The sequence below is a fragment of the Lissotriton vulgaris genome, chromosome 7 (assembly GCF_964263255.1).
Source record: "Lissotriton vulgaris chromosome 7, aLisVul1.2, whole genome shotgun sequence".
Taxonomy (NCBI): domain Eukaryota; kingdom Metazoa; phylum Chordata; class Amphibia; order Caudata; family Salamandridae; genus Lissotriton; species Lissotriton vulgaris.
Genome location: NC_141695.1, coordinates 340,929,203 through 340,938,254, shown reverse-complemented (window position 1 = coordinate 340,938,254; position 9,052 = coordinate 340,929,203). Strand labels below are relative to the sequence as shown.

At 45.0% G+C, this 9,052-nt stretch overlaps 1 protein-coding gene across 1 annotated transcript; it reads right to left on the bottom strand.

Moving 5' to 3' along the window:
* Positions 1-824: 824 nt before the first annotated feature.
* Positions 825-7,224, bottom strand: LOC147701536 (uncharacterized). Its single transcript, XM_086930213.1, has 3 exons — positions 7,036-7,224; positions 3,434-4,707; positions 825-2,147 (listed from the first exon to the last, which is right to left on the bottom strand). The coding sequence occupies exons 2-3, from the start codon at positions 4,703-4,705 to the stop codon at positions 1,899-1,901; spliced, it is 1,521 nt and encodes a 506-aa protein (XP_086786339.1). The 5' UTR covers positions 4,706-4,707; positions 7,036-7,224; the 3' UTR covers positions 825-1,898.
* Positions 7,225-9,052: the final 1,828 nt, after the last annotated feature.

The window sequence follows — 9,052 nt, the reverse complement described above, 5'->3', positions numbered from 1 at the left end:
TGGGAACGGGCACAATCAAAAGGCAGAAGGCAAGAAAAGAGAAAAAAAAAGTACTCCCCTGGACTTCTTTGGGCGGCGGTCTGCCTGGAGGAATGAAAAAAAAACTGGGAAAAAAACTGGAAAAAAACGCCCACCGCCGCATTACGTAAAAGGGGCGGGATGAGAAAAAAAAAATCACTGGAATGCCCACGAATCTGCTCCGAGAATTACAGACAGATCTCTCTTCCAATGGCTAGCCTCCATTTATGGAGCTAGCCAATGGAAGAGAGGCGGGTGAAAGGCCCTTACTGAAAATCAAAAGATTTAGCCTGCGCGAACACTGCTGCGCAGTGGACGCCAGGCGAAACCTAAAAAGCATGCAGCACAATATTTTCCCTGATGGAGCTAGGTTAAGGTTTAACACCATTTTTTTCCTTTATTTCATTTGTGATGACCTTATTTACTCTTTAACCCCGGTGCAGGAGTTGCATTAAGTGGGCGGGCCACATCAGCCAAACGGACGTGCGCAGCACTACCGAGGTAGTGTTAGTGCTGGCTGTTGAGACACGCGCACGTAATGGGTTAATGGTTAAAAGGAGGAAACACTATAGCAGATTAGATACAGTCCGGTTTGAGAATCTTGAGATTTGTAGACCAATATTCTCAGGAGCACATCAAGAAATTACATCCAGTTCAGTCTCCTACCGATAGGGCCCAGGGGATGACGATGCTCCTTCTCTGGTTCCTATTTATACACCCCCCCCCCCCAGTCCAGGCCTTCCAGACACTCAACACTTAATTATAACTTGAAACAAAATTACAAGACATCTGAAAACAAAACCAGGTTGTGTCACAAATATTTCCTTTATTTATAAGAACCATAATTTACAAAGTAGTGCTTACAAGCGCCAGGCTTGTAGTTTCTAGAAACCATTCACACATACCATCTATGGCACCAGGCCACTCTTCTACATGCTTCATATAAATATAAATTAAAATAAATAAGATCATTCTGTGCGCTGAGAACCTGGCGATTAATACACAATACAAACAGAATTTCCCAGATGCACATGTAGTTCCTGAACACTGTTGCATGCCAAAAAAGGAGTGAAAAAAGATACTGTCAGTCTGGCAAAAAGGAAATACCAACGCACACTTCCCAACAAGGTGTCCCCTGAGGAAAAAAATTGCAGTGCTTTGCTCAGAGCCTTGGTATTGCAGGCTGATTGCAGGTAAACTAGCAAAACAGGGAATGTAAACGCAGTGGGATCAATACTCCATAAACATTAAGATGCTGCAAGGACAGACTAAGTCTGGTCCCCCCCCCTCCCACTCCCCAAACACATTTAACACCAAAGATACGATAGGCCTTCTTGGATATGCTTCAATCAAGAATGTTGACTACCACAATAACAGATCTCAGAGGACTCCGAGGATTTTCACATAGTTATATAGTTTTGCTGCATAATCCATCATATGGTGCATAATCTGCAGAGGTCAACAAAAGACAGTTTCTAACAAACAGATTAGTGTGCTAAAAACGCAGCATCAAGCGTTGCTGCACAGTGGAAGGTGCTTCGCAAAGGTTGACTGGCACATTTCTGTAGCTTATTGCCATCTTTTGGTGTTAACCTGGCACTAAAGACGTGCTAATAAAGTCCAGACAGTGTAAAGTTAAAAATTGACAAAATAATGAAGTAATACGGTCACAAAATGTGCTGCATACCAGTTTTCCTTTTTTTGCCGCATAATTTACTCAACCCAGCCACAATTTGGCCCTTTACTGCCGCATAATTCCAGTGGTCCTGACCTTAGGTAAAGATACCATTCAGAAGAAAATTGTAGCATAAAAAAAAAAACATTTAAGGCGACTGAAGGGTCCATTTCGGGCAAGTTAATGTCCATTGTAGTTGTGCACCTCAAGAAAGTTGGTCTCCGGCACAGATAGCTTTGACCCCAGTGTCCAAGCTCCCATGGAGCCGTGCCCACACTAACTCCCTGTGTGCTGGGTCCAAGCAGTAGCCAATGGCAGATTCAGTTTCTGTGATCCGCCTCTGGAAGCGGCAACGGTCACGAGCATGCTCCTCCCATGGTCCACGTCGCGCAGCCCTGTGGGCATAACTCCAGGCAATTATCTGGTGTACTTTGACGACTGGAGAAAATCTCACCTAAGGATAAAGAGCAAAACCAGTAAGTCAAGGAAAACTTGATGTCACACCCACTAGAGCAACTGAGACGGATCTCAGGGACAATTCGCACGGAGCACACCATACTTGCTTGAGCACATAAAAATTACAGAAGATTCAATCACAGCTTGCTGAACAAACTCAAACACTGGCAAAGGTGCAAATGCTTGTAAACAAAGGAATGTACAAATGCACTGTATGCATAAGTGTGCTTTACCACCTTAAAGCCCCCCTACTGGCGTTGCAATTTTGGCTAAAAGCAAACTGTCTGCTTTCTGTATAAAATGCATATAGGGAATAAATGACCGAAAGTGGCAACCTGTGCTATGTTTCAGTGTACTTTTCAGACGGAAACCACTTATTCATTAATTTCAACATAAGCACTTCCTGGAAGGCTGAATGATACACCACAAACAAAAACTCGGTTAGTGTAATGCTCCGCTGGAGGCAGCCAAAGCCCGCTCCATACATGGTTTAAACAATTCGTAACAATGTGAGTCAGAGAGCTGTCAAGCCTGCCCGAGAAATGAAACCCATATAACAAAGTCAGACTAAGACAAATGATTCGAGCGAAACGGCATTTGTAGAACTCCCCAGAATATTTCTGATGCAAGCATTTCACGGCCTTCTTTCTCCAGCTCACCCAACACGTGCGTTGTCACTGAGTCATGGGCAACCACATGGGAGCATCTGCCTGCAAGGAGAGTGCTCGCGGCTGACTAAGCTCCATTGCTGTGAGTCACTAGAATCGCTATCAGCAGGGGAACAGCCAGGGTCTGGGAGCTGCCGCGCCTTATGTAAGACGCATGTCCCTGGACTCCGAAAACACCGCCTTTTTCCCCCCCTAGAGGGCATTGTTCCTCCTCGCTCGAACAGCCCTTGCAGGCGGTGGCATCAGGATCGCACGCGCAATCTCACGCAACAGCAGGAAAGGGACCGCCGAGGTCTCCCGTCTACACTCCTTTCCCATGGATTACCACTTGGGCTAATGATGCACGCCCAGACTTGACTAACGTGTTCAAACCCAAGAAAGCAGAGCTAATCAATGTTGCCAACCTAAAAAAATTCTGCCCCCGCAGATTTCAAATATGTGTGTGGGGGGTTAGGGGGGGAATAAAACAGCAGTACCGATCTAATGAGTAGTCCTTACACTGGCCAGTCTTGTGTGATGCTGTGGCTCTATCAGACTTACAGTAGTATTAAAGTGTCTAACCTCAACCAATCTGTCACATTTAACACCGGATACAAAAGCTGCTGTACCAACTCACCTTTTTAGTCGGACAGCTGTCACATCCACGGTTGTCCTCTGAAGCTTTGGTTGCTACGGCGCTGGTGCTTGACTTGGTCTGCAGACAGTTACTGTGATAAGCAGATCTAGTATTGGCTTGTTGGACAGGTCCTTTGGTGAACGGCTTAGGGGAAAAATGAAACAGATTGACTAAATTCTCACTATTTGACTCTTCCAATCTTGAATGTGTGTGGCACGCACCAGGCGTGTTTTTGAGGCCAGGTCCCTGCATATGTGAGGTTTGGATACTTTTAGTGGTGGGCACTGCAAACGAGAATGGATTATATGGGTCATCACTGCGACAGAAGGAAAGCCAAAGGTCTTCACCCCCATCCTTACAGCTAGCCTCATCTCCGGAGTCCCAGGATGTCCCAACACCATCGTCATCTGAATCAGACCAGTCGCTTACAGAGTCAAATGAGTCGTTCATGTTGTCCTTGGAGGCACTAACCCAGCACACACTCGAGCCAGAGGATTCATCCTCTTCTTTCTGCGTTTCAATTCTTTCTTCTGAGACATCCTGCCCATTGTACATTTTGCCTTCCAATGAAACTATTTCCCCTGGCACCGTATCTTCATCCTCGGACTCACTGGACCAGTCTGATGAGGAGTCTTCATCTTCCGTTGGCCAACACACCATGGAGAGAATAAAGGGGTTTGTGCAGGAAAGGAAGGCTGCCTTCTCTCTAGGCCCCTCCTGTAGGGGAGAGCGCACATCCTGGCTTCCATTCATGCTGAAGACTCCCTCAGCTGTCTCTGAACAGTCACTTCCTTCTGTCAGGTATGGTTCCATGTTTGTGTGCATCAATCCGGTGACTGCACCAATTAGAGAGTATTCTTCTGGAGCAATCTCTTCTACAGTGCCTTTGCCTTGTTCCATTCTGGGGTCCCCTTGCCCAGCCTTCTGCCCTCCACTAACTTTCATAGACACTTTCTGATAGACCCATCTGCCCATGCCGATTATCTTGCTCAACCAGTTTGTAGGGAGAGACCTCCAAGTGTGGGTCTCTCTGGCCAGGAGTCTCCCAGCCAGGGAGATCACGAACTCAATGATTTTTGCAGCCATTAGCAACTGGTTGATGTTGGTGTCTAGTCCAAGAAAGCCTGCATCCACCGGAGGATAACACTGCCCTTCCATAATATCCATGATGGAGAGGGTACCTCCTTGGGAAGAATGGGCAAATTCTGTGCGGTTCCACATGGCAGAATTACATCTGAGGTAGCTCGGGTCAGAATTCACACAATTACCCATTTCTGTGGGGGGAAAAGCAGGAATTTAGAATATGCAAATATACAAAGTGTAGTTTATCTGCCATAATCTCCATTAAAATGTCTAACAGTCAAAATATGTTATTTTAAGTTCTATGAGGCTTTTCCCTTCTTGGTAACAAGCCATGTAGAAAGACAGGCAGCGCGGGATGGATGCCATAGCCCACCAATATACAAAAAAAACATCAAATTATCACCATTGCTCGCTCTGAAAGGTTTCACAAAGTACAAAATTCAGATTGGCATGCACAGAAAGTGGGAAATCTAATGACTGGCAGGGGTCTGGCGCTGGGAGTGCGCCTTATGGGCCTTCGGGGCAGCCAGAGGGTAACCACCACTGCTCCAGCTTTACCTTTGGTGTTCAGGATATCCTTGGTCACAAGGGGTGCACAGGCAACAGGAACATAATTCAAAGTTCTCGAGACCCAGTTTATATATTCTAGTTTTCACTCCTTGCCCCCTTACTGGTCTATGCCAGCAAAATGGAGGCTGTTAAGAGGTTATGTGGGGGGGGATTAGGCGACAATTCTGTAGCAGGACTGGACCTGAAAGGGTCCAGGGTGTCGCATCAGCTACATCTCACCATTTGATAAACAGTGACCCATGGTGATCTCACTTTTTATGAAAGCGAGCACATCTCCACACAATGAGAACGTGAAGTGTTGAAACACCCAAAGCAGAAATGCCAGAGCACTTGTATAAGAAACAAAACTAGAAAAAAAATATTTTATCTCCTGGCCATCAAATACCCACCAGCTAGACCATTTTGTTTGGCATTACTGCTCTACCCTACATGTATGCACCTTTGGAACAAGCAGTTGGGCTATGAGATACCCAGAACATGTGAGTTGAATGTATATTATCACGCTGACACGTGCGATAACATTTCACAGGGACATCGTATGACAGTCATACTGCTTACGTAACGATTGCAGTCTTGGTTCCCGATAGAAACACAAGCATCGTCTACAGTACAACGTGATCTTCTGCTATGACAACCACCAACACGATTGTGCATCACCTGATGCAAATGTGAACGACCACGCTCTGAGGTCATGAGGGTGAGACTGGACAGCTTTTATTACAACGTTACGTACAACAACAACCGCTACAGTGGGGCATCTGTTTTCACGTCCGTCACTAACAGCAGTAACTTGGTTGCAAGTGGAGACAAATGGCCCGATGCACTTAAAAACCGCTGAAGTTGGAATGCCTGTTTCAGATGTCGAAAATGGAGCTAGAGGTGGACGGGAACCAAGGAGACTAATAATAACAGAAAACAGCCGTACACTACACGCTGCTTGAACAGTAGCAATGACCAGTACCTAGAGACGTGACAGCGCAAGCGTTAATCTGCCCTAACTCCTGTGTTTAAGCCAAGTGCAGTTCTATATACACACCACCACTGTCTTTTTACTAGTACTCAACACCTGCGCTGACTGCTTCATCTTAACCACAAGCCAAACGCTCCCGTGCAATAGGCGATACTCCGAAAGCCACATTAATACATCTGAACTGCAGCCCTGTGCCCAAGGATAGTACTGGTACTCGCATTATCGCGGCATCTGTCCTAACATGCCAGTGTGTGTGTCGGTATAGGGCACTGGAAACGAGAACCCAGCACTGATGGTATCAAAGGCATCTGTACCAGTAGAAATCGCATTACGCGAAGACACCACTTCCAGTATTAGTTTAGCATTTCACACTCAGTGTGAAACTGGGACTGGTTATTTGGCTTAAAGGTCAGAGCTGCCGACTTTGGAACTGGGAACCAGGTGAGAGTTGGGCACCGGCTCATCGTGCGTTTATAGTCTAATCTCCCAGTGCATACAAAAAAAATCGTGGAATGCAATCCGATGCTCTTGTGAAATGCACTGGACCAGATTCGCACGATATTTAACTGCAACCACAGGTCTATCCATCACTGATATTTACTAAGACCAATAAAACGTTTTCCCAGTATATTAATCTCATTCGTACACGGGGCATTAGCATCAACATCCCAGACCTAGTCCACTTTGACCTAGGTACCTCAGTACCGATTGTTGGCTTATCTATTATAACTCGAGGTACTAGTATTCGCAGCGCTGGGGCGACGGTACATGTCAACATTTAGAAACAGGAACTAGGTAAGAACAAAAGGAAAGTTTACAATCGTATATAGACTAACATCGAAACTGAGGCAATTTTAGACGAGAGGCAGATACATGAAAGCTATTCATGGCTTCAAAAAACGCGCGTCTCCCGCTGTAACCGGGTATGTGAACTACTAACGCCACTGGTACTTATGAAACTAATAGCAACACCACTCACCAGGTAACGTCAGCCAGTCAGGTAAGCGCTCCAACAAAAAGCAGCAGCTGTGGGGTCCTGCTCGCGGCGTCTGTCTTTAGTCCTCGGCCACCTCCTGCTATCGCTCATGGCCATGACTCGCTCATCGGACTCCCTCATCGACTTCACTCTTCGTCTTCTTCATTCACTGTGCTTTAAAAAATAAATGATGGCCGCTCCCCGGCTGAGCCTTTTAAGTAGGCTTTCACGACGTCACGTGAGGAGGATACGTCTGGAAAACGTACGTGCGTTCTCGAACGTCAGCAGGGACCTGGGGCGTGGAAAGTACGTGCCGTGTCATCCGACCTCATCATTCGCTGCCCGAAACTGGAGAGAGGAAGGGAGAGGCTGCCTGTATCCCAATGGGGGAAATACAATAGAAGTACACGAACCTTGATATTTCCTATTGACCAGGATTGAGGTTAACCACTGAGCTCTTTATTTATTTAATGCAATTTTATATAGCGCGAACATTACCCGAAGGTGTCAGAGCGCTTTACATAAGAGCCAGTTGCGATACATAAAGATTTAGGATTACATGCGTTACATAAAAGATACAAACAGAAAAAAATAGAAAATGTACAAGTTAAAAAGTCACACAAGGAAGAGATATAAACAGAAAAAATTGCAAATGTACAAGTAGTAAAGTCACTCAAGGAAGGGATACGAATGTATATACTCTCAAGAGTCACATAGGAATTGTAGAGAGTACAAAGGTCTACAGCTTATACTAGTGATTAAGAGTTATCTCTATATACATATATATATATATATATATACGAGTAGATTTTCTCAGGTCAAGACCCAAAAAACCAGGAGAGCAGAGTTCCATTAAGTGGGGTCGGAGGGGGGACTAGTCACAGCACAAAGGGAGGGTGGGAGGGACACAAGGGTATGGAGAAAAGGCAAATCAGAGGATCGTCAAGGGGGAAACGAAGGAAAAGGGTACAGGACAAGGGAATGGACAAGATGGTGGGTCAGGGTCCAGAGAAAAGTGGCAGAGAACAGCACAAAATGGCGGGCAGGCCAAAATTAAAGTCCATGAGAGTGACCGAGTGACTGAATTAGAGTGCCAAAAGAAGTCAGGGGGCACATAATTCAACAAGCACTGGCGTTGCCAATAGGTCTCGCAGTAGGAAAGTTGGAGCTATTGGTTTTGTAAATGACACATTTTATATTAATGTGATGGTTTTGAAAATCGCGAAATTAATAGTTTTATCATTTACAATGCCAATACTTTTAACTTTTGCAAATGTGACACTCATAGTATTTGTAATGCAAATGTTTTGTATTTACGTGACTTAGATGTATTGATATTACAAATAACAATGGTTATGACATTTTTTAAATAATTAATACTTAAAAGTTATTGTAATTTATAATGGCAATAGCTTAAACTGTTGTAAATACCTTTTGTGAAGATTATGTTCAGTGTATTTTATTGTGAGGAAAATAAAAGAACAGAAGTGAAATATTAACGTTTTTTTGTGACATTTGTGTAATGTGAGAGAGTGTGAGTGTGAGTGAGTTTGAAAAGGGTGATTGATTGTGATATGATGTGTGATGCTGATAGGGTGTGTGAGTGTGTTAGTTGTGTGATTTTTGAGAATGTTATTGAGGGTGTGTAAGGGTCTTTGAGTGTAATTGTGTGTGAGGGTGAGTGTGTGTGAGGTGGTGCGAGGGGGAGGGTGTGTGTATTCCGATGGTGTGTGGTGTTGTGAGGATGAAGGTGTGTGCGTGTGCCTTTGTATGATGTAGAGGGTGTTATGGTGACGGTGTGTGTGTGTGAGGTGTTATGTGGCTGAGGGTGTGTGAGGGTGAGTGTGTGTGAGTGTGAGTGTAGGTGCGGCTGTGTGATCTGTGTGATTTTCTAGAAAGCATGCAAACTGAAGAAAGGCGAATTCAGAAGGCCCTTCAATAACCGATACACTTGGCAGCAGGCTGCAAGGCTATAATAGTATGCTTTCGCAAGGGAGCATTTCACTGACATGGGAGTTCA

Coding starts and splice junctions, on each gene's coding strand:
- LOC147701536 (XM_086930213.1), bottom strand. CDS start 4,705: ATGGGTAATTGTGTGAATTCTGACCCGAGCTACCTCAGATGTAATTCT. Junction 2,148..3,433: donor ACAGCTGTCCGACTAAAAAG/GTGAGTTGGTAC, acceptor CTTTATCCTTAG/GTGAGATTTTCTCCAGTCGT.